Raw genomic sequence first — 26,079 nt, 5'->3', positions numbered from 1 at the left:
TGTAATGGATGAGCTCTCTGAGGAACACCAGCATATCTACAAGGACATCATGATGGAATCACCTAGTAACAGAAACCCACCAGAGAGATGTCCCCGTCCTCTGTATTCCCGGGATTCCACACAGGAAGACCACACCATCTCTCACAATTACAAGGTTGGTGGTATGGAACATGTACTCATGTAGATGATGTTTGGATTTCATATGTGAGCTTATATTTTACAAATATTATTTTTCTCCTTCTCTTGTTTAAGGTTGAAGATCTGCTAGATATAAAAGTTGAGGTTAAAACAGAAGAAGAAGAGAGGTATGTGAGGGATGATCAGCAGTCTATGGAGGAGGATGGAATAACGGGGACATTTATAGAGGAGGACACTCCTACAGAGATCAGCACAGGTGGGTCATTAACACTAATTACAATCCTCCACCCATACTGCTCACTGATTGGTCCAGAGTATGGCAAGGACTGGGTGATATCAGCCTGTAATACCCTGGTCACTTTCCTGAGCTATGTTCCCCGTCCTGTATTTCTCTCAGATAATCTTCCTTCTCTGTGCTGCAGACACAATTTATGTATCTAGACTGGATTTATGTAGATTCTGGGGTACAGGTGGCAGCAAAATGTTGATTTTGATGGTACGCATTGCTCGACCTAAGCACCTGGGGCATGTGCCTTGAGTCTTTTGCCCCATGTCTACACGAATACAAATATTGTGAGCCCTGACCCTTAAAATATATATTATCTAGTCCCTTATATTATACAATATGTTGTATGTTTCATAGTCCTGACGTCTGCTCTCTCCCCTCTACCCACTGCTATATATATTGTGGGAGATTAGCTCACAGGGATCACCTTTTTTTCAGGAAAGTAAGGCCAGCATGCAGGTAATTTCTTTAAAGTCTGGTGGATTGCCAGCTTTATTTAGCAGAGGTTTGCAAATATACAAAAACAACAAAACAGTAAAATAAATCCTTGCCGTCCGGCGCTAAACTAAACAACAGTTTTTCTCACTATACTCTGGACCGGAACCTAGCCTGTCACAGAGGCTGGAAAAACTCAGGCCGGATTCCGGTTCAGTCTCTCCCTACAGAACGTATGCGAGGTGAAATATAGCGATTATCTACTACCTCACCTCGAATACCGTCACAATACACATAATATGTATTCTCTTTTGTTACACCCATTTTCTACCAGCTGGACATTTTATATCTGATGATTTGATTGAGGCACAGACTTTTACATGGTGATAATAATGTGATAACATCCTCAAACTTTGGAACCTTAAACAGAAAGTGATAATGAGGGAGGAGTCAGTAACCCAATGATGGTGGTCTTCAGGATCAGTCCAGTCTTTATCTTGGTTGTTCTCCTCCCATCCTCACTCTCTGACCTCTGGTGGGGCTCAGCCCCGCTGTTATTCATGACTAAATCATGGACTAAATAAGGAAGTGCGGGACTTCTTGTGTTGGGAAGATGGCAATGAGTGATAGAGGGGGTGGGGACACTCGTCCTATAATCCCCTCATCACTGTCACTCCTATAGAAGACAGTTCTTGTTGTTTCCTCACTCTCTGACTAAGACCCATAAATAAAGAAATTAACTGGTAGGAGATCAGAGGATCCATTTACTAGTTACATTGGAATTGTAAGATCCTCAGAGACGAAGCTGCCTGATGTGGGCGGAGTCCTGGTTTAGGGGAACCAATCTGCTCATGTCTAGTAATAATTTTTTTTATTTTTTTATTTCTATTTTAGTAGATGGATGGGAGATGAGGAAAACCTCAGAGGATTGTCTCACTTTGTCTCCAGACTGTAAAGTAGAAGATGAGGACATCACACAGTATAGTCCAGGAGAAAACCCGGCTACCTCAAATGTCCATCCGCCACCACACAGTGCTGGACCATCGTATTCCTCTTATCCTGAGGAACCTCAGACTGTGAGGGACGGTGCCTTCCCTCCAACTGATAAAAGGTTTTCCTGTCCTGAGTGTGGGAAGGGATTCCAATTCAAATCTAGTCTTACTGTGCATAAAAGATCTCACACAGGTGAGAAACCGTATTCCTGTCCTAAGTGCGGGAAATGTTTTTCAGATAAGTCCAATCTTTCCATACATCAAAGATCTCATATGGATGAGAAACAACTTTCCTGTCTGGAGTGTGGGAAATGTTTTTTACAAAAATCAGAACTTATAACACATAAAAGGTCTCACACGGGGGAGAAGCTTTATTCCTGCCCTGACTGTGGAAAAGGTTTTTCAAAGAAGTCCAATCTTTCTGTACATCAAAGATCTCACACGGGGGAGAAGCCGTATTCCTGTACTGAGTGCGGGAAATGTTTTTCAAAGAAGTCCAACCTTTCCACACATCAAAGATCTCATACAGGGGAAAAACCCTATTCATGCACAGAGTGCGGGAAATGTTTTTCAGATAGGTCACATGTTTACAGACATCAGAAGATGCATGCAAGTGAGAGGCCATTTTCCTGTCATGAGTGCGGGAAATGTTTTTTACAAAAATCAGAGCTTGTAACACATAAAAGGTCTCATGTGGGGGAAAAGCTTTATTACTGCCCTGACTGTGGAAAATGTTTTTCAAAGAAGTCCAATCTTTCTGTACATCAGAGATCTCACACGGGGGAGAAGCCGTATTCCTGCCCTCAGTGTGGGAAATGTTTTTCAAAGAAGTCCAACCTTTCCACACATCAAAGGACTCACACGGGGGAAAAACCTTATTCCTGTCCTGAATGTGGGAAATGCTTTTCAGATAAGTCACATCTTTACACACATCAAAGACTACACACGGGGGAGAAGCCTTATTCTTGTTTTGCATGTGGGAAATGTTTTATCCAAAAATCAGAGCTCCTTAAACATCAGAGATTGCACACAGGAGAGAAGCCGTATTCCTGCCCTGAATGCGGCAAATGTTTTTCACAGAAGTCCAATCTTTACAGACATCAGAGATCTCACACGGGGGAAAAGCCACCTTCCTGTCCTGAGTGAGGGAATTATTCCTCACTGAAGTCCTGTCTTCCTGTACATCAGGGATCCAACACAACCCTCGAGGTGTATTAGTGCCTTGAGTGTGGGAAATGTCTTCTATACGAATGTTGCTGGACATCTCAGCTCTCATGTGGGGAAGAAGCACACCCCAATATACACCTCAGATATACTCCATGGCTGATCTTCATCATGTAAGAAACAGTTCATAAGGAGATCAGAGATGTTCAAAGACACGTATAAAGTGTTGTACCGTGTTGGCCATTGATAGCAGTAGAAAAATAAAAATGGAGTCGGTACATTTTGTGATGTAAGCTTCACAAACACTTTGAGGTTTATTTTCTATTTTTTAAATAGTTGAACGAATGTGGCTAGAATTCACCCAGCCGTGAAAACAAATATATTGGCCAATTTTTATTTCACACAGTAATTTCCTGTGATCATTGGTTCCATTTAGATGCCAATAGAAACATACCAAATTATAGCCACTTGGTGGAGTTGACGATCGTAGGAAATCACTGTGTTGACCACCTCAAGTCTGGAAAGTTTCACCCCCTTCCAGTGCGGGCCATTTTTCACTTTTTAGAACTGTCATACTTTGATGGAAAAATACTCATATGTCATATAACACTGTATCCAAATGACATTTTATAATTTTTTAGAGATAGATAGCACTTTCTTTTGGTGGTTTTTAATCACCACTGGGTTTTAATTTTTTTTTTTTAGATAAATAAAAAACAAAACAAATTTTAAAACAAAATGTTTTTGTTCATTTCTGTTATATCATTTTGCAGATAAATAACCTTCCTAATAAATATAGGCCAAAATGTGTTCTACTACATTTTTTAGTAAAAAAAAGTAACCCAAATAAGTGTAGATTATTTAGCCTTTGTTAAAGTTATAGAGCCTACTAACTATGGTATATATGTTTAAAAATTGATTAATCCTGATGTATTGACTGCCTTACCGATCTTATGTCTTGAGGCCCTAAAATGTCAGGGCAATACAAATAACCCCTTTTTGGAAAGTAGACAGTCCTAGGTATTTAATAAGAGGTGCGTTTTTAGAAGTTGTACATTTTTTTATCAAACTTTTTAAAAAAATGAAATGAAATAAAATGTGTTTTTTTTTTCACAAAGTTGTAATTTTAACAAGTTATTTCTTACACACACAGCATAGACTACAAATAATTACACCCCAAAACACATCCTACTATGTTTTTTGAGTATGAGGACACCACATATGTCAGACATTTTTAGAGGCTAGTTGCATAGTGGGACCCAAAATTTAAGGAGCGCCTTCAGGCATTCTAGGGGCATAAATTAGGCATCTAATTTTCTGGCTACCCATAACATTTTTGGAGTTCCTAGAGCACAAGGACAGTGGAAACATCCACAATATAATCCCATTTCGGAAAGCAAGGATCCTTAGGTATTTTCTGAAAGGCATTGTAAGTCTTTTAAAAATGTTATTTTTTGCCACAAGTTTTTGGAAAATGCGGGAAACAAATGAAAATTTATTTTTTTTACACAAATTTGTCCATTAATAAGATATTTCTAACAAACAGCATAGACATACTTATAAATACACCCCGAAAAAACATTCTGCTACTCCTTACTAGTGTGGTGATACCACATGTGTGAGACTTTTTCACAGCCTAATCAAAACAAAGGGGCCCAAAATCCAAGGAGCACCTTCAGGCTTTTAATGGGCATAAATTAAAAATCTAATTTCCTTACTACCTTTTATATTTGGAAGCTCTGGAGCACCAGGACAGTCTAAACGCCCACAAAATTACCACACTTTGAAAAGTAAACACCCCAAGATTTTTTTAAGAGGCATGGTGATTCTTTTGAAGATTTCATTCATTTTGCCACAAGTTTTTGGAAAATGCAGAAGGAAAAATAAAATTTACATCCAGTAACCCCCCCGTCATGTCCGTCCTCTTCCTCCATAGTCACTGCAACTTATTTTATCTCCAGCAGATGATGATACACATATATATAGTGTGGAAATGTAGATTAACCCCGTATATTACAATGTGGGAATTTATGGTCTGTACCTCGAGGGGAGTTATTTTTGTCATTAAATGCCAGTTCCAGACATTGTATGTGGGGGGAATGAAATGATAATTAAAGGTTTGGATTAGGGAGGATTTCTGTAAGATTTTACTCCAGAGACACTATGTCGAGTCTCACAATAGGAGTCTGAAAGGGACTCGAGGTTGGGATGGTGAACCCGGAGCGGACAGGGTGCAATTTTATCAAAAAGATGTCCAGATAGGAATCAAAATGGATTTCTGAGCTCAATACAATTTCTACGGCCAGACTCATTGTTGATTAATCATTTTTATGCATTTTTTATAGTATTTTTCTATTGTTTTACCAGTTATTGGTGATTATAAATAAAATGATGAACAAATATAGTGTTTTATGATGAAGGTGTTTGTTAAGTTATTCTGGGTTATAAACACTTTTTAGGAGCTGCTCACCTGCCAATACCCCTTTTAGACGAAGATTGGCATTTTCCAAAAGAAACCCGTCAGATGTTTTTAGATTGTCTATGCGGTATCTTACCTGGCATCCACTGGAGTATCTGTGGCCAGGATCAGCACTTCTGCTCCTTATGCCTAAATTCCCCTATTTCCTACTATGGGGGCATCTAAAACTCTCTGGGACTACAGGGTCCAGCACATCTAGTCATCTGCAGCGGTTTTTTTTTCTAGGAAATTGCTGCCAGCTTACCCCCAGGAGTTGTCCGACACTTAATGAGAAAGTTTCATTGCAGCTATCATGTTGAGGATTTAGATATTTTGTCGATAGTGTAAATGCTGCCTGAACATTTATTATTTATACATTAACTCCATCAAGGTCAGAGCATTTCTCCTATTATGGAGCCAGAACATTCTCTTAATTTTGGACTTAAAGTGATGATGAATTTAATTTTTTTCAATAACAAACATGTTATACTTACCTGCTCTGTGTAAGAGTTTTGCACAGAGCAGCCCCAATCCTCCTCCTCCTCCTCCTCTCCGAGTGCCCTCATAGCAAACCACTTGCATAAGACACACAGAACGGCGCCCTTCCCCACCACTTACCCACTTCTGTGTCTCAGCCAATGAGGAAGCAGAAACCCGGCATATCCCTGGATCGTGTAAGTATTAGGATAAAAAAACCTTCAGCCTTTAGAACCACTTTAAATTCCAGTAATATGGTCCTCACAAAACACACAGCACTGACAATAAATATACAAGACAATGACCATCCTGACCATACGTGGCCTACAAAGGACAAATATTACACTACACAGGCAGCCAATAGGCAATCATTATAATGTGCAGCCAACAATAATGAAATAAAAATAACACAATGATGGAGAGCAGGAGTATGGAGCATAGACCCCCTTACATTGCTGGTCAGGAGGAAGAAAACATTCCCCAGCCTGCCATGAGGAATATGTTCCACCATTAGTGTCAGAGGGAGGAAAATACTGAAGGTTCTGAGGGAAGTAGAGGAGCTGAGGGATCTCTGAGGTGACAGTGTACTGCATCTGAAGAACTCCGGGAACCCTGAGCAGGTAGTGTAGCTTAAAGGACTTTGGGGTCCTCTGAGGAAGTAATGAGGCTGGACAACTCTGAGCCTTTAAAATCCCTCCTCTTCCACCATGCCTTCAGTTATTGTGTTTCCTCCGCCATGGTGGAAGCACTGCAGGGAATCTTCACAGACAGTATATTGACAGGAACTGTACCGGGTGACTGGAGGAAAGCTAATGTGATATCAATATTCAAAAAGGTAGGAGGGATATTCCGGGAAACTATAGACCGGTCAGCCTGACATCAATTGAATGTAAATTATTGGAAGGGCCGATAACGGACTATATCCAAGATTTAGCTAAGAACAACAGTATCATTAGCACTTAATCAGCATGGGTTCACAAAAGGACATTCTTGCCAAACCAATTTGCTAACATTCTACGAGGAGGTGAGCTGTGAGATAGATAGGGGGAGACCTGTGGATGTGGTGTATCTGGATTCTGCTAAGGCATTCGACACTGTTCCCCACAAACGCTTAATATACAAGCTAAGGTCTGCAGGCATCGACCTCAGGGTTTGTTCTTGGATAAAGAACTGGTTACATGGGTGTGTCCAAAGGGTGGTGATAAATAATGCATACTCAGACTGATCTAGAGTGGTAAGTGGGGCTCCCCAGGGCTCAGTCCTGAGACCAATTTTGTTTAATTTATTCATCAATAACATAGAGGACGGAATCAGTAGCTCAATCTCAGTTTTCGCGGATGACACAAAGATATGTAGAGCAATAACTTCTCAACAAGATATAGAAATCCTACTGGAAGACCTGAACATATTAACAGAGTGGGCAACTACGTGGCAAATGAGATTTAACGCAGAGAAGTGTAAGGTATTATATAGATGAAGCTATAATCCTACCACTTTATAAAACTCTGGTTTGGCCACACCTGGAGTATTCTGTCCAGTTCTGGTCACTAATCCTCAGAAAGGATGTGCTGGAACTAGAGAGAGTCCAAAGAAGTGCAACTAAACTAATTAGGGGATTAGAGGACCTTAGTTATGAGGAGTGATTACAAGCACTTAATTTATTCTCCTTGAAGAGGAGACGCCTAAGAGAGGACATGATAGCGATCTACAAATACATCAATGGCGATCCTAGCATAGATAGAAAACTATTTAGTCCCAAGGAGTGCAATAAGACACGTGGCCACACAATGAGATTAGAGGAGAGATGGTTTAACCTTATGCTGCGTAAGCAGTTCTTCACTGTAAGGGCGGTGAGAATGTGGAACTCTCTTCCACAAATGGTGGTAGCTGCAGGGAGTATGACTACTTTTAAAAGACTTTTGGACGTGCATCTCACAGATCATAATATTCAATAATATTCACGATTATGGGAAATGAGCAGGCCACTGACACACACACACACACCTATACAGGTTGAACTGGATGGACTGATGTCTTTATTCAACCTCATGTACTATGTAACCAATTAGGGGGGCTGCGTTCTCTCCAGGTGGAGTAAGGGTAGGCTTACCTCTAGGCTTTTGAAATTTTTTTCCTGAATGACCATCCCAGCAGCCCCCCAGGTGTAGTGGAGGGGGGGTCCTTCCAGCTCAGGGAAGCAGTGCCTGATCAGGGGTCTTGCCTGTGTTCCCAGGGTCTGCGGGTTGTGGGCTGGCAGGCAGTCCAAGAGGGGAGCTGTTCTTACAGCAGATCCTGCATGTCAGTCCCGGCCGGCGAGTGTGTAATTTCCGGTAGGCAGGACTTCCGGCAAGGGAGTGGTGGCTGTTGTTCCGGCCGCTGGAACGCAAAGGGTCAGGGAGCAGGTCGAACAGTCGGTGCTTCCGCTTCCAGTCCTGAAGTGTGGGGACGCTGGAAGAGGGGATTTTAAACAGACGGCGGTTCTGTCATTTTCTGCTGCACACCTTGCACGAGATGGAGGAGAGGGCTGCAGCATCGGTGGAAGCAGGCCCAGGTAAGAGGGGTACAGTGGTGCCTCTATCTTCATTATTGGCCTTATTATTTTGAGTTTTGTATTTTATCCTGTGGGAGCCTGCTCTATAAGTGCTGTGGTTACAGTTCTCAGCCTTTCAGTTTAGGCAGGGACTCTGTCGTTTAGTGTTTGCTAGCACAGGCTTTAGGAGGTGGCTGGGCCTTGGTTTCTTTTTCTAGGGTGTGGTAGTCTGTTCTCTGATAGCTATCAGCCTCAGCTGTTAAGGTGACTGCTGGTTTTTTGTTTATGTTCTGATTTCAGGTCAAAACCACAGTGAAAAGGAAAGGATTTTCCCTCAGTAGGAAGGAGGTGTCCTTCTTGTAAAAACCCCTGAGAGATTCATGGATCGAAACCACTGTGTAAATCTTGCATAGCAGACCTCGTTAAAGAGAAATCGTCACAGCAATGTAAGGATTTGTTTTCTTCTGTGAAGGAGTTAACGGATACTTTAAGTTCGGTGTGTTCATTATTACGTAGTTAAAGTGCTAGCAACACAGACAGACTCCCAGCAAAGTACTTTATCCAGCTCCTTGGCATCCACCTCAAAGCCGACAGAGGCCAGTGACTCAGAGGGAGAAGGAGCAAGTACACTTCTTTCCCTCAAGGATTGGGATGAGGAGAAAGAAGAGGATATTTCCAGAACTTCTAGATATAAATTATCTTTAGAAGAAGTAAATGATTTGCTTAACCCCCTTAGCGGTAATCCCGAGCGTGACTCGGGGTTGATTTTTCATATCAGGATCGGTAACCCCGAGTCACGCTCGGGGTGGATTGCAGAGAGCGCAGCGGTGTTCTCTTACCTTATCCTGGCGATCCAGCGATGATCTCTCATTGCTGTGACCGCCAGCCGAGAGTCCCGCCGCTCCTCCGTCCCTCCGTCGGTGTAATGACTTCCTAGTTCCGTTCCCTGCAGCAGCAATGCTGCATGGGAGCGGAACTAGGGAGGGAAATTCAAAAACAAAAAAAAAAAAAAACGTTGCACAAAACACATTTTATATTATATATATATATATATATATATATATATATATATATGCATATATATATGCATATATAAATATATATATATATATATATATATATATATATATATATGCATGCATATATATATATATATATATATATATATATGCGCATATATATATATACATATATATATACATATATATATATATACACACACACCGGTATATATATATATATATATGCATATATATATATATGCATATATATATATATATATATATATATATATATATATATATATATATATATATGCACACACACATATATCTATATATAATATATAATGCATGAATTATAATCTAATCAATAATATAATTTTATTATATATATTATATATTAAATAATAAAATAATATTATTGATTCGATTATAATTCATGCGTTTGTGTTTCAAATTTATCACATCTGGGATGTCTACTAGACTCTTGTTTTGGTCAGGTTTAAGTCAGTAATTACTAAGAATTGTAGGCCTATAATACATAACGCCAAATTTCCATGAAAACAATTGTACCGCTTTTGGTATGTAATTCCTGACATAATCATACCGCCAGGGGGAGGTTAAAGCAATCTATACTGCTCTTGAGATCCAGGAGGAAAGGGCTTCAACTCTCCGTACATGACAGAATGTATCAGAGACTGGATGAATCCAAACATAGGGTATTCCCAGTTCATAAGGTTCTGTCAGAGACAATTAAAAAGGGCCCTTTTTTTCTCCAAGACCCTTAGGAGAAGTTTCCCTTTGAAGATGATAAGACCCATGTTTGAAATAAAAGGCCCAGAGTGGATACAGCCTTTTCTCAAGTCTCTTGTTGCACAAATTTGGCGTTGGAGGTTATGAGCGTCTTAAAGGATGCAATGGATAAAAAGGCAGATTCTATCCTTAAAAAGGAATGGGATTCCACCTCTTCCAGCCTTAGGCCGGCTATGGCATCCACAGTGGTTGCCAAGAATTCGGAGTGCTTGTTAGAACAGCTTAAGGGGCATGTGGAAGCGGGCACATCGAGAAAAGATTTACTAGAGTCCTTCCTGTTACTGTTGAAAGCAGTCATATGACTGATGCCTCTGCAGAATCAATTAAAATGTCTGCAAGGTCCTCAGCACTGGTCAACTAGGTGAGGCGCTTTTTGGCTCAAGCCTTGGTCAGGTGACTTGGCTTCCAAGACCAAATTGTGTGGAATACCTTTTTCAGGGGATTTTCTGTTCGGGCCAGATCTGGAAACAGTCTTGGATAGAACAGGTGATAGGAAGAAAGCCTTCCCTTCTAAAAGGAAGCAGCCTCTCAAGAAAAAAATGTATCCTATTTATCAGTCCCAGAGAAGTAGAGAACAGGACCAAAAGACCAGGTGGTCTTCCCAGAGTGGCAAGGGAAGAGGTGGGGTGCTTTTCAGACACCCAGATCAATCTACCAAGAGCAAATTAACACCTCCTCCCAGTGGGAGGAAGCTTATTGGTTTCCCTCCCACAATGTGAGCAAATAACCTTAAGTCCTTTCATCAGTAACATCGTCACCCGGGGTTACAACCTGGAGTTCTCAGAAACACCCCCAAGAAGGTTTTATGTAACCCCTCTCCCAAGGGACAAAGAAAAGGCTTCCGAAATGATGTCCCTTTTACAGGAGCTGATGCAGCAGATAGTTGTAATCCAAGTCCCCAAGGAACAGGAAGGTCGGGGCTTTTATTTACACATCTTTTTGGTAAATAAACCTTCTGGCAAATATTGGATGACCCTAAAGATTCTAAACAAATCAATACGGTACAAACACTTCCGGATGGACATAATCTATTCGGTGACAAAACTGCTGTCCCCAGGGTGTTTGATGACATCATTAGATCTGAGGTGACTGTTTGGATAGCTATGGCAGCTCTAGGGCTGCTTACCGCATCCATACCAGCCGTCCAGTGGTCCAGGCTACATTCTCGCCCTCTCCAGATGGACATTCTACAGTAAAGGTCACATCTAGAGCCCCTAGAGAAACCGATCAGGATTGCCACAAGGGTAAAGAGAGCTCTCTGGTGGTGGCGAAACCTGATCAATCTGACAAAGGGCCTGACGTGATCTTTTCCTCCAAACAAATGGCTGACCACAGATGCAAGTGCGTGGGGCTGGGAGGCCCATCTAGACGACCGTACTGTACAAGGGTCGTGGTCCAAGCAGAGGCCAGGAAGTCGTCCAACTGGCAAGGGTTGAAGGCCATCTTTCTGGGTCTTCTGTACTTTCATCAAGCTGTCAGGGATGAACTTGTTCAGGTCCTTTCGGACAACATTACGGCTGTAGCCTATGTGTTGAAAGAGGAGGGAACAAGGAGCAGGAGCCTCTCGGATCTGGCCATGCAGCTACTTACCTGGACAGAACAAAATGTGGCTTCTCTAACAGCAATTCACCTGAAAGTTTCCCCAAAATCTCCTGGCAGATCTCCTAACCAGAAAAAAGATAGTAGAAGTAGAATGGAGCCTAAACCAGGAAGTCTTCCTGATGGTTGTGAATGTCTGGGGCCATCCTCAGGTCGATCTATTTGCGAACCAGTAAAACGCAAAAGCACCAATATTTTTTTCTCTTCACAAAGAGGATCAGGCTTGGGGTCTAGACGCCCTTGCTTATCTGTGGGGCTTTCCCTTGTGATATGTGTTCCCCCCCTTCCAGCTGATATCACTAGTCCTCAGGAAGTTCAAGGAAGAATCCACAGATTTGATATTGATCACTCCCTGTTGGCTGAAGAGGCCTTGGTTTGCGCCACTTCTAAATCTAGCCACAAATCCCCTCTGGAAACTTCAGTTCAGGAGGTACCTACTAACGCAGAGAACCCTGAACCATCTGGATTCTACAACTGACAGCTTGGTTTCTGAGGAAGACTTTATAAAGGCCAGGGGTCTTTCAAATAAACTTATTACCACCCTTCTTTCTAGTAGAAAAAGGGCTATCTATATGAAGGTGTGGAAGAAATATAATTCCTGGTGTTCTTTCAAGAGACTTCAAATTAAAGATGCAGTTTCAGTTTTGGAATTCCTCCATGAAGGAATGGAGAAGGTGCTGGGAGCCAGCACCCTAAAAACCCAAGTGGCGGCTCTTTCAGTTTTTTTTTTTGAGAAAACATTATCGCAAGAAGCTTTAATTATTCATTTTTTTCAGGGTCTTAGCATGAAATAGGCCGAAACCCCTTTAAAGTTTTTCCCAAATAGAATTTGTCTGTGTTAGAAGGATTCGCTAAAACTCTGTTTGAACCTTTAGAGGAAGCATCTCTGAAGAACTTAGTTCTTAATACAAATTTTCTGGTAGCGATTACATCAGCCCGAAGAATCAGAGAAATTCAGGCCTTGTCAGTCGCAGATCCTTTTTTAGTTATATTTCCGGTCCGAATAATTCTCAGAACGGATCCGGCCTTTCTTCCTAAAGATTTCTAAATCTTTTCATTGTACTCAGGATATAGTACTATTTACCTTTTCTTCAGCTCCAGCTAATGCGAAGGAGGAAACCTTCCATACTTTAGATGCGAGAAGATGTCTATTCCAAATATCTATCTGTGACCAAAGGATTCAGGAAGTCCATTGCAAGCTTCATAATCTTTGCGGGATCCCGCAAAGGAGGAAAAGCCTCCAAGAGTACTTTAGGAAGCTGGCTTAAGTGGGCAATCAAAGAAGCCTACATAGCCCAGGGGGAAGAACCTCCTGAGGGTATTGCTGCCCACTCTACATGGTCAATGGTAGCTTCCTGGGCAGAAAGGCCCGGTGCTTTGCCTGAACAGATCTGCAAGGCAGCCACCTGGTCCAGCTTTTCTACGTTCCTTCGGCACTATAGGCTAGACTTACTGTCAGCTGCAGTTCAGGCCTTCAGTAGGAAGGTACTGCAGGCAGTGGTCCCGTCCTAGGGTAGGTTACTCGGTTATCCTCTCCAGGTGCTGTCCTGAAAGGCGATTTATGAAAACCTTAGTTAGACTTACCGGTGATGGTATTTCTAAGAGCCTTTCAGGACAGAACCCCCCCCCCCAGGTTTTTTCTAAAATATGACTTAATAGCCTGTTATGGTTGTTTGTTTGTTATGTGCTGTTTTCCAGCATGTCGGAGGCTACTCTATAACTGAAGGCATGGTGGAAGAGGAGGAATTTTAAAGGCTGCAGTGTTTCCTGGGAAAATTAATTTTGCGCTTGTTTTTAATGTGAGATGTGTAAATATGTGTTAACCTCCCTGGCGGTATGATTCTTTTGGATTTTAGGTGCTGAAATCGGTACCATTATTTTAGGTGCTGAAAGCATGTAATTCTTGTGAATGAGCAGCCCAAACCAACTGTATACATTTATTATACATATTATATATATATATATATATATATGTGTATGTATACATATATTATATATATATGTGTATATATATATATATATATATATATATATATATATATATATATATATATATATATATATAATGTATACAGTTGGTTTGGGCTGCTCATTCACAAGAATTACGTGTATATACATATATATATATATATATACGTGTGTATATATATATATATATATATATACATATATATATATATATATATATATATATATATATATATATATATATACATACATATATATATATATATATATATATATATATATATACATACATATATATATATATATATATATATATACATATATATATATATATATATATATATATATATATAATATGTGTGTGTGTGTATATATATATATATATGTATATGTGTATATATATACGTATATATATATATACTGTATAAATATGTATATATATATATATATATATACACATATATTTACATAAAAAGTACAGTAAAACTGCAGGAAAGGGCACTGGGGGGTAATGTAATGTGATTTTATTTTATTTTGAACGATATCAGTGTGTTTGGTGCATTTTACATTCGAATTTGCCGCCGGTTCCACACCCCGGCGGACGTCACGTCGCCGGAGACAGAAGCCGGGGCTCGCAGACGATCGGGAGAGAGCTCCGCCGCCACACACCGCTCGCAGTCTTCGCTGGATCCCGGAGAAAAGGTAAGTAAAACCTCCTCCAGCATCCAGCGATCTTCTTAGCGCTACCCCGAGTGTGACTCGGGGTTACCGCTTTTGGCACTAAAATCTTACCCCGAGTCACACTCGGGAATACCGCTAGGAAGGTTAAAGGTGTAAAAATGTTATTGAACAAAGCAAACAATAAAAAAGTTTTAATTATTAATAGTTTGTAAAATAGAAGTAAATAAAAAAAAATCAGCAGGAAAATAATAATTAAATAGAGAAGGAGAATAAGGACTTAAAAAGGCTGAGTAGCGTAGATTAAGGGTTAATAAGGGGTTAAACATAAGAACAATTTAATTAAAACCCCAAAAAAGTCTACAATTCCCAATGCAAGCCAGGTATAAGGGGAGAGAGTTGTATTTTTTCAGGCTGACAACCGATGAATTTACTCTGTGCTGCAAGGAGATGTGCATATTGCTGCTTCTGTGAGCACATCAACCTACCACAAGCCTGCAGCCATGTGCTGAGGACTGGAGTCACTCCGGACAGATCCAGAAAGTGAACTGATTATTGAAAAGCAATCCCCTGTTGCTGTATCACTGGGACTGGTGAGAGGACATTGCTGCCATTGACCTGCTGCTTATAGCAGAGACTGAGCACATAGGGACTAGCCATCTATCTAGCAGCATTATTCACTGCATGCAGACTTTACTGGGGCTGTACTCATGTGCACCACTGTAAAGACTGGGCCCCAACACTATCCAGCTGAAGAACCAGGGCTAAATACGGCTCACTCAGATAGCTGCTTCACAAAAACTTTGCCTATTGTCCACAGTAAGAGGTACTTCTTTTGGGAGACTTAATCGGTTCACAACCACCTCATAGCAGATTTATTGCTACAGGGTGGCCACTCTATGCAGATTCATGTATATATACGTGATTCTGCACTTCCGAGTTTTGGGCACAAGCGCACACCGCCGGCAGCTCGCTCCTGCTGTGATTTTACACAGCAGGAGCTGATCAGTGAGACCCATAAACCCGATGTCCACTGGGACCCGCCGATCGTTTGTTACTGTGTAAACAGTGCAGACTGTCATTCTGTGAGTACAGAATACATGGATCCTGTGTTTCTGTGAAGCAGAAACACTGATCCATGTCTTCCAGTAATAAAAGCATCTCCCCCACAGCTAGTAAGCACTCCCTAGGCACAAATGTAATCTTTTAATCACCCCTGATGTTAAACCCTTCCCAGCCAATATCATAAGTACAGTGACAGTGTATATTTTTTAGTACTGATCACTGCATTAGTGTCACTGATCCCCAAAAAATGTCAAAAGTGTCACCCAGTGTCCGATTTGTCTGCCGCAATGTCGCAGTCCCGCTATAGGTCGCTGATCGCCGCCATTACTAGTAAAAAAATAAATAAATATATAAAAATATCCCATAGTTTGAAAATGCTATAACTTTTGCACAAACCAATCAATATACACTTTTTGGGGATTTTGTTTTACCAAAAAACATGTATGAGCTGAAGTGGTTAAACCAACCATTGACCACTAGATGGCATTGAGTACCATAGGAAATAGTGCCATCTAGTTGCCAAATGCAACATTTTCCATTTTAAATGATTGGAAGCCATTCAAACTGCACAGCAAATACCCTAATTATGTTTGGTTGTTTTACCCCCATTGGTACAGAAGGAATGTACATGCATTTTTTCTGGGCAATTCTGGGCAATTCTTGGCAAATATATAGCAGCTAAATTTATGGACCCTCGAGCAATGTTATTACCAGGCTGCAGCCGGGCTCTTTAGTCTGACCACAGGAAAGTAATTCCATCTAGATCACATTAACCCTGTCACTGCCAGATTGTTGTTTTTGGTCTTTTTTTAATTTTTTTTTTTTTTGCACACGTGTTAAAATGCACATTTTGGCCCTGCATGTTGGTTAAAACTTTCCAAACAGTAGTGAATGAAGCAAGATGCTCCTTATGTTGAGGACATGTGGTGCTGGTATGGTTCAGGTGGTGGAGAGAGTGCACACGTGACCCTTTTTTCTAGCCAGCCAGGCTGGAATTTTTTTGGGGGGGGGGGCTCTAAACTTTTTTCTCATTTTTTTAGTTTTCAACCTTAAGGTCTTGGTGTGAGCTTTGGTGTGGTCCACATGCTGTTTTTTTGTGTAGAGTCCCCTTTAAAATCCATACTAATCCTGAAGGTAGGGCCTGATAGGAATTTTAGGGTGGGCAGCTCACGCTGCCCTGGGAAACCATGGCTGACAACTGAACGGAACAGGCAGGGATGCATGTGACCACTGGCTCTCTAGTATGGATGAGCCAAACTACCCACGGTTTGGTTAAATCAGGGTTCAGAAAACCTAAATTTGAAGTTCAATCAAAATCTTATTAAGGCTAAACCTACCACCACTCCCATTCTATGCCTATTCTATCTAATCCTGTAAATAAAAGATACCTATACTTACCTATTTTAAAGCTGCTCTGGTGCTGTCCCATGATTGGCTATCAGCAGTGGCTTTACTGTAGAGGAGGGACAGTTGCCAATAGATGTCCCATAGTAATCCTATGGGTGATGCCATCTCCCAGGCATTTGCAGCCCTTGTTGGTGATCGTTCTTCTACACAGAAGCCACTGCAGGAGAGATCATGGGATCGGACCAGAGCAGCTTCAGAATAGTTAAGTATATGTAGCACCCTCCTAGGTAGGTGTTAGTGAGAGAGTATAGTTTGGCTCTGTCTGCCTATCAGAGGAGCAGCAGGGAAATCTATATTGCTTTCTGCCTACCATAGAGCAGAATCTGTGAGTTAGTTCTGCTCAGTGTGTGATTCATCTGGTCTAGGAAGTGTTTCACACTGGTCTAAAAGGGAGGCATATTTTACAGTGGAGGAAATCTGACCAATGGGTACACAGGCTTTTATACAGCCCCAGTGATTGGCACAGACTGATTGTCACTGTGCATTGTGGGGTGTGGTATAAAAGCCAGGAGCACATGTGCTGTGGGGTCTTTGACTGGTGAGCAGAGTCCCGGAGGGAGGGTGATGACTGTCTCCTCCTCTGTAGCAGTGGCATGTGGTTACAGGCAGTCAGGCTGAGAACCAGAAGGAAGGAGTTGAACCCAGAGGTCCATGAGAGCTGACTGAAGGGGTAGAGACACTGGAGACCATTGAAAACAGTATTGTGAGTACAGGGGGTCGTGTCTAGGGGCCTGACCTGAGGGGGGCCACCCCGGTGTAGGATAGACAGAGGACGGGTGTCAGCAGTTGGAGTGAAAGGGGGTACTAGGTGTGTATCCCAAAGTTAATTCATTCTAACAAATAATCCTAAATTCATCTAAGTGGCAAGGTGAATCAGCAGCCTGGCTGCATCTTCAGACAGGAGACCTCACCTATTGTGAATAGTTTAAGTTGGAGTATCCCACTCTTCCCTTCTCCCATCCATAATTTAAATAAAACCACAAAAACAACTACATCCCCTAGACTGATCATTGACTGAGCCAGAGAGAAAAGAGATAAATTGTGCATGCTGCAGTTGCTAACGGTAACTCAGGGGGATCCCAAGGTGAACAATCCAGCAGTCCTCAAGGGGATAGTGCTACATATACACATCTTTTCCTTACAGGGTTAGATAGAATAGGCTTAGAAAGGGGGTAGGTTTCGCCTTAGTTACATTTTGATTGAACTTCTACTTTTAAAGAAGTTTGGACGCAGATCCCAAATCCTATTGAAATCATTGGAAGCCAAATCACAAATGCCCATTTTCTGGCTTGATAGGCAAAGAGGTGTCATAAAATAGCATGGGGCAACTCTCTGGCAAACATGTACCAATGTAAAAATAAAAAAAAATGTTATTGCATTTGGCCAGGAGCAGTGATTTTTTTAAATGATTAAAGTGAAACATTAAAAAAGGCCAATTCCTTTAAATAACATGTCTGGGGATCAACATTCGTAGAGTTTATACTCATTTACAGGCTTCATTTGACAAACAAGGTACTAGAGTGTTGGTGGCATTAGACTTAGAAAAGACGTTTGACTCTGTTGCCTGGACTTTAATGGAAGAGGTACTAACAGTTTATGGGTTCGGTCCCGTTTTACGCACATTGATTAAGCTCCTATACCACTGACCGGTGGCCCAGATCGAAATTGGAGATGCTCTCCTCTCTCCCTTTCCTATTGAACGGGGCACCAGGCAGGGATGCCCCCTGTCCCTGGGCCTTTTTTTCCCTTATGGTGGAACCCATTGCATTGGCCATTAGATTCTCCGCGGCGGTCCGGGGAGTGTAGGTTGGATCCCTGGAGGAAAAGTTGGCTTTGTACGCCGACGACATTATTCTTTTCCTTCGGGATCCTGGACTTTCCTCCGGGACGTATTGTCTCACTTTGCCTCAATATCTGGATTGAAGGTGAACTGGGATAAATCCCTAATCCTTCCAATTGAACCTGAAGCTCTGTAGGTGGCAGACCTGTCTCTCCCCTTTAGGTGGACTATAAAGATTAGGTACCTTAGGGTGTATATTTCACCCAGAGTCCAGGGCTCCAGCACACTTAATCTTTTTTCCCTCCTCCAGAGCTTTAAGACCAGATTGAAAGCCTGGGCGAACCTCCCTTTATCATTACTTGGAAAAATCAATCTAGTTAAAATTAAACTGCTACCTCCATTGCTATATGTTCTACACCACTCTCCAAAATGGATCCCTAAATAGATTTTTAAACCACTTAGTTTTTTATGGGGGTCTCAGCCCCCTAGACTTCAGCTAACCATACTACAGAGACCCTAGTCACAATGTTGTCACATGCCCACAACTGGCTCATATCAGATACCTCTAATCAGAGGAGTAACTAGAACCTTCAGGGCCCCGGTGCAAGAAACCATGATGGGCCCCCCGGATCCCTGGCCGGGGCCCTTCCTTTCAAGCCTGTGGCTCTTCCCACTGATACTGGGGCCCTTTACTCTCATTGCAGTGCCCTTTATTACGGTGCCGCTGTGGGACCCTTTCACAAGTTCTGCAGTGGGCCCCCTTCCTGCCATCTTGGGGCCTTCCCACAGTGGTGGAATGCCAGGGACCGGTCGCAAGTGTGACCTTTGCAATCCTGGAAGTTCCTTGTGTCAGTAGTTTTTATTTTTTGGTATTTTAATTGTGTTATTTTTTATCATTTTATTTTTTTTTTTTTTACAATGTCACTGACTATGACTCTGTCCATTCAGAAAAGGAAGGAGCTGGTAAATTACATATTTACCAACCCCTTCCTGGTTCTCTATTGTGACACATCCCCTGCAGCAGCCGGCAGGAGAGGGGAGGGAGCAAAGTATTGGGGGGGGGGGGGCAGGGGAGCACACAGGGGCCCAGAACACAAGTGAACTGGATAGGAGGGGTTGCGGGGGAAGCATACAGAGGAACCAATCTCCTCCATTTTCCTCCTGCAGCTACAGGAGGAAAAAGGAGGACAGTGATTTCTCTACATGCTGCCCCCGCCGCCCCTCCTATCCAGGTGTACAGGGGAGCCACACAGTCCACTGGAGCATGGGGCCCGGTTGCAATTGCAACCCCTGTAGCCTCTAAAGCTGCAGTTGCTCTAGAAGTTTCTCTAGTGGGCTCATATGAAGCCCTGCGGAATACGCTCTTTAAGGGAGTCGAAGACCCACATCCCTAAACTAGCTTCATGCGGATGGTGATCATGGGCATTAGCATTATTTCCTATGCTAGGAATGATTTCGGGCATTACTCTCCAAACACTCACAAGTACTATTATACACCATACAGACTGCATAAAATCTACCCAGATTGCCCACCCTGCTGTTGGCGTTGCCAAGATAATTTCGGCCAACTATCTACACATGATTTGGTCCTGTCCTCTTTTACAGATATTCTGGACTGTTGTTCCTACTTTTATTACCAGTTTTCCCTATACCCCAGATGGTGGATGTCTGAATCTTGGGGAAAGAATTCCCCAAGAAAAAAGAATTCCCATTGGGTATGGGACTTTATGGGCAATAATCAGACCTTGAGTAGTAGGTATATTTCAATAGATTTATTATACAAAAAAAAGGTTATGCAAGTTCAATTCAAAAGCGGACAAATTACAAACATCACTTAAAAATAACATGTGGCCATATGTTACGTCACTTTGGCTAAAGGTGGCTGAGACTTCCAAAGACGACCAGACGCGTTTTGGTCAATCGCCTTTTTCAACGGTCAGATAGGAACAAATCTCAGACACATGAAATATTCCTTGACGAATAAGGCCACAACTATTAAAAACAAGCAGGTATAAACCTGCGTCCAATGGGACTGCTGTGCTCCTGACAAGGTCACATGTCACTTTGCCACAGAAGGGAGTATGTAAAACTCCAGCAAGATAAAGAAAAGCCAAAAAACTGTAAAAACAGCGTGATGTCGTTGCACAGCAGGGATGGCGGCGCTCAACCAAATATTCCCACAGGGATCACAGGGATCCCAAAGATCAGTCCAGGACAAAGACATTGTGTTGTATGTATCACCCTGTTATAATCCAGGAGGGTGTAAATTGAAGTCATACAGGAGTATTGAATTTGAAAAATCACTGGGTATCCGGTGAGGTATGTTTGATGGCGGCGCGAATCTTGGGGTTGGAGGATGCTTTGGCCCCCTCTAGAGCTGTTCGCACATAGCTTGCTCCTGTTTTACGCTCAAAAGAGCATTATAGTTAAGTACAGAGTCTCTTCTGCACCTACTCTGAGTATGTGAAGGTCGCTGGTTAATTTAGTCATTCCCTATACAAAGAAACCTAAATGCGCAGGGGCTGCCTGATAAAACTCAATAAGGTGTGGGATGTCTGGTTTGAGTCTGACACCACTGTGACAGAACAGCACGACCCTACCACCAACATGCCTTAACTCAGTGGTTCTTAACCTTGTTGGAGGTACTGAACCCTACCAGTTTCATATTCGCATTCACCGAACCCTTCTTAACTGGAAAAATAAAATATGATTTTTTCAAATTCAAAAACAGAGGTATATATTTAGGTATATATTTATACATAGGTGCACAAAATGAACAAAACCATTAAGGTACAAAAACATTAAGAACAAAGAACAAAACCATTAAAACATGATTTTCACACAAAAACAAAAACATAATAATGAATATTTACTGCAAATCAGTGTGACTTCTGCTGTTGTCTTTCAGAGACCAGTTCAGAAATGACCTCCACCGAACCCGTGAGACTGACTCACCGAACCCCTGGGGTTCGATCGAACCCAGGTTAAGAACAACTGCCTTAACTAGTCTTTTATAAGTGGAAGTTGGCATACTTGTGCACAGCTTATTGCATTAGGGTGTGCAACCCAAAGCTCAAACATATTTATATATACAGTATATGTATATACAGTATATATACATATATATATATATATATACACATTCACACACTGACACATACACTCTGATAAATGCATTTTAAAATGTAGTAAAATATAGACAGTGCCAGCACAGCAGAGGACGTGTCAGTAGGGCAGTTGTTGGTGTCAGTAGAGCAGTGGATGGTGTCAGTAGAGCAGTGGATGGTGTCAGTAGAGCAGTGGAGGGTTTCAGTAGAGCAGTGAACATGTCAATAGGGCAGAGGTTGGTGTCAGTAGGACAGTAGATGGTATCAGTTAGTACAGCAGTGGATGTGTCAGTAGAGCAGTGGATGTGTCAGTAGGGCAGTGAACGGTGTCAGTAGGGCAGTGGACGGTGTCAGTAGGGCAGTGGACGGTGTCAGTAGGGCAGTGGAGGGTTTCAGTAGAGCAGTGGACGGTGTCAGTAGGGCAGTGGACGGTGTCAGTAGGGCAGTGGACGGTGTCAGTAGGGCAGTGGAGGGTTTCAGTAGGGCAGTGGACGGTGTCAGTAGGGCAGTGGACGGTGTCAGTAGGGCAGTGGAGGGTTTCAGTAGAGCAGTGGATGGTGTCAGAAGGGCAGAGGTTGGTGTCAGTAGGACAGTAGATGGTGTCAATTAGTACAGCAGTGGACGTGTCAGTAGGGCAGTTGTTGGTGTCAGTAGAGCAGTAAATGGTGTCAATGGAGCAGTGGATGGTGTAAGAAGAGCAGTTAACATGTCAGTAGGGCAGAGGACGGTGTCAGTTAGTACAGCAGTGTACGTGTCAGTAGGGCAGTTGATGGCTTCAGTAGGGCAGTGGATGGTGTCACTATTTTTTTTTCATATATTATATTTTGCAAATGTTTAAATTGCTTTTTTTTTTTTTTACAATTTTTAGGAGCACCATTGAGGGGCTTTGGTGAAATATCAAAGGTCTAAACTTTTGAGACAGAGAAAGGGACTAAGGACAGAGTTTCTCCACTCCCTTTCTCTCCAGCCTCAGCTGCACTGGACGGTGAATGAATATGAAGTGCTCTGTGCTGAGCAGCTTACTGATCATTCACAAACTAAAACATAATAAAATGTGTTTACTATGCTTCAGTTAGAATGAACACAGTGAGTGATTGGTACCGATCAGAAAAGGAAAGGGCCTTTAAATTACATATTTACCAGCAACTTCCCCCGCTCTCCATTTTGAAATATGCCCGCAACAGCCAGCAAAATAGGAGGTAAGGGAGGCCAACAGCACTGCGGGGTAAGAAGGGACAACATGGGGGGGCCCGAGCAGCAGGAAGAATCTGCACCGCACGGGGTGATTAGGGTGTGCCCAGGCACACCCAGCACACCCTGTGCGCACACTTATGGAAGTCGGGTAACCATGTTTTGTAGGTTTGATAAAGTTGCTACACTGCCTGCCAAATTAATTGAGTTCCCTAGACGACTAAGGGGATCGGCACAGTGGAGATGAGTAAACATTTATAGGGTTGCTGACAGGGGTTTTCTTCCCCAGCACACATACCACTTAGCATGATTGAGCGCCTCCCCAACCCATCCTCTTTTTTGTTTAAGCAGCAAGTCTTTGGAATGTTTTAAATTCTGTTATGCTTTACTAAGTTTTCTTTGTTTAATTTTTCATGATCCGGGGTATGCCCAGCGGCTCTGTATCTGTACCTTCTCTTCTTAAAAAACAATAAAAAAAAAAAAAAACATGTCTGGGGGGTTGTTCCAATTCTGCCCATGAAGGTACTGACATTTACAGGCAAAAACTGTACATACACACACAGCACAAGGCCGGTGTTCCGTGAAAAAACCCTACCCGTGAAAATTCCCTACCCTCGTCACTTTCAGTGCACATACGTCATTAAACAGCTGAGCCGCTTCCCACTGTGCATGCTCACAGATGCGGAGGGTAGGGAATTTTCACGGGGTAGTGTTTTTTAACGTTACACCGCATCAGCTGTTGCCGCACGTACATTAAATCATCTCCGCTCCAACATTAAATCATCCCTGCTCCAACACTAAATCATCTCCGCTCCAACCCCTCAGACTTCCCTGATCTCGGCTCCAAAATGTAAAAGCGGCGGCAGGTCTATGAAAATATAAATCACGGAGCCGAGATCAGGGAAGTCGGAGGGGTTTAAGCAGAGATGATTTAATGTTGGAGCGGAGATGATTTAATGTTGGAGCGGAGATGATTTAATGTTTGCGCGGCAACAGCTGATATGTGACGTGGTGTAACGTTAAAAAACACTACCCCGTGAAAATTCCCTACCCTCCGCAGCTGTGAGCATGCGCAGTGGGAAGCGGTGTTCCGTGAAAAAAACCTACCCGTGAAAATTGCATACCCTCGTCACTTCTGGTCAGCGAACAGCTGAGGAGCTTACTAGTGCGCATGCTCGGAGGGTATGGAATGTGTGTTATAACGTTACACCGCATCAGCTGTTGCGGCGGTTACATTAAAACATCTCCGCTGCAACATCAATCATCTCCGCTCCTACCCCTGTCACTTCCCTGATGTCGGCTACTAAATGTAAAAGCGGATCACGGAGCCGAGATCTCCGTGATTTAGATTTCATACACCCGCTGCCGCTTTTACATTTATTAGCCAAGATCAGGGAAGTGACAGGGGTAGGAGCGGGGATGATTCATGTTGCAGCCGAGCTCTTTTAATGTAACCGCTGAGTCGGTGTAACGTTACATACACTACCGTGAAAATTTCATACCCTCCGAGCATACGCACTGCTACGCTGCTCAGCTGTTCCATTAAGTTTCTGACAGGAAGTGACGTGGGTATGAAATTTTCACGAGGTATGGTTTTCTCACGTTACTGCGGCTCAGCTGTTGAATGATGTATGTGCACAGGAAGTGACGAGGGTAGGGAATTTTCACGGGTAGGGTTTTTTAACCAGCTGATGCGGTGTCGCGTTACAAATCACTACCCCGTGAAAATTCCCTACCCTCCGCAGCTATGAGCATGTGCACTGGTAAGCTGCTCAGCTGTTCAATGACGTATGTGCCCCGGAAGTGACGAGGGTAGGGAATTTTCACAAGGTAGGGTTTTTTAATGTTACACCGTATTTACGCTATGAGATGTTTCTTGGAGCTGCAATTCCTCTGAGCTCCACAAAGTGGTGATCTCACTTATAATGAGAATGGAAGTCTGTAGGGAAAGCAGACAGGAAGTGATGTCAGGTACAGACAGGAAGTTCCGGGTGAGAGGTGAGTTGGGAGGAAGTAGAGAGGAGACATTGCTGGAAGTGGCAGCAGAGGAGGTAATAAGATCTTATTTTCTATTTACACCCAGTTAACCCCCCCCCCCCCCCCCGTCATGTCCGTCCTCTTCCTCCATAGTCACTGTGACGTCTTTTATCTCCAGCAGATGATGATACACACATATATAGTGTGGAAATGTAGATTAAACCCTTCAGCGGAAGAAAATTTCCTCACTTACGGGGCCGGAACATTCTCTTGGCCTACAAAGGGCAATTATTACAATATGCAGCCAACACAATGATGGAGTGCAGGGGTCAGGAGTATGGAGCATAGAACCCCTTACATTGCTGGTCAGGAGGAAGAAAACATTCCCCAGCCTGCCATGAAGAATATTTTCCATCATTGGTGTCAGAGGAAGGAAAATACTGAAGGTTCTGAGGGAAGTAGAGGAACTGAGGGGTCTCTGGGGAGGTAGTGGGACGAAAGGACTCTGGGAGTCTTTGAAGGTGTACTGCATCTCAAGGACTCGGGGACCATTGAGAAGGAAGTGTGGCTAAATAACTTTGGGGGCCTCTGAGGAAGTAATAGGGCTGAATGACTCTGAGAGGGTATTGGAGCTGAATGGGTGTGGGCTGTGGGGGCCTCTGAGGAAGTAATAGGGCTGAATGACTGAGGGGGTATTGGAGCTGAATGGGTGTGGGCTGTGGGGGCCTCTGAGGAAGTAATAGTGCTGAATGACTGAGGGGGTATTGAAGCTGAATGGGTGTGGGGGCCTCTGAGGAAGTTTTAGGGCTGAATGACTCTGAGGGGGTATTGGAGCTGAATGGGTGTGGGGGCCTCTGAGGAAGTTTTAGGGCTGAATGACTCTGAGGGGGTATTGGAGCTGAATGGGTGTGGAGGCCTCTGAGGAAGTAATAGGGCTGAATGACTCTGAGAGGGTATTGGAGCTGAATGGGTGTGGGCTGTGGGGGCCTCTGAGGAAGTAATAGGGCTGAATG

General features: G+C 42.7%; 2 protein-coding genes across 2 annotated transcripts in view; both read left to right on the top strand.

Annotated features, from left to right (window-relative positions):
* Positions 1-26,079, top strand: part of LOC309550292 (uncharacterized protein) — a 979,642-nt gene that overhangs the window by 844,114 nt on the left and 109,449 nt on the right. The window contains 1 exon segment of the mRNA XM_082250695.1: positions 2,090-2,988. Within this exon segment, the coding sequence (XP_082106821.1) occupies positions 2,090-2,988 (899 nt within the window).
* Positions 307-26,079, top strand: part of LOC309550710 (uncharacterized protein) — a 36,396-nt gene continuing 10,623 nt past the window's right edge. Inside the window, exon 1 of the mRNA XM_082251045.1 lies at positions 307-394. The gene's annotated coding sequence lies outside the window, so the exon portion shown is untranslated. The remainder of the gene's footprint in view (positions 395-26,079) is intronic.

Source organism: Pelophylax lessonae (genome assembly GCF_965119305.1).
Source record: "Pelophylax lessonae genome assembly, chromosome: 3".
In the NCBI taxonomy this organism is placed as follows: domain Eukaryota; kingdom Metazoa; phylum Chordata; class Amphibia; order Anura; family Ranidae; genus Pelophylax; species Pelophylax lessonae.
The sequence above is the reverse complement of the archived record's forward strand: the minus strand, read 5'-3'. Positions and strand labels throughout refer to the sequence as shown.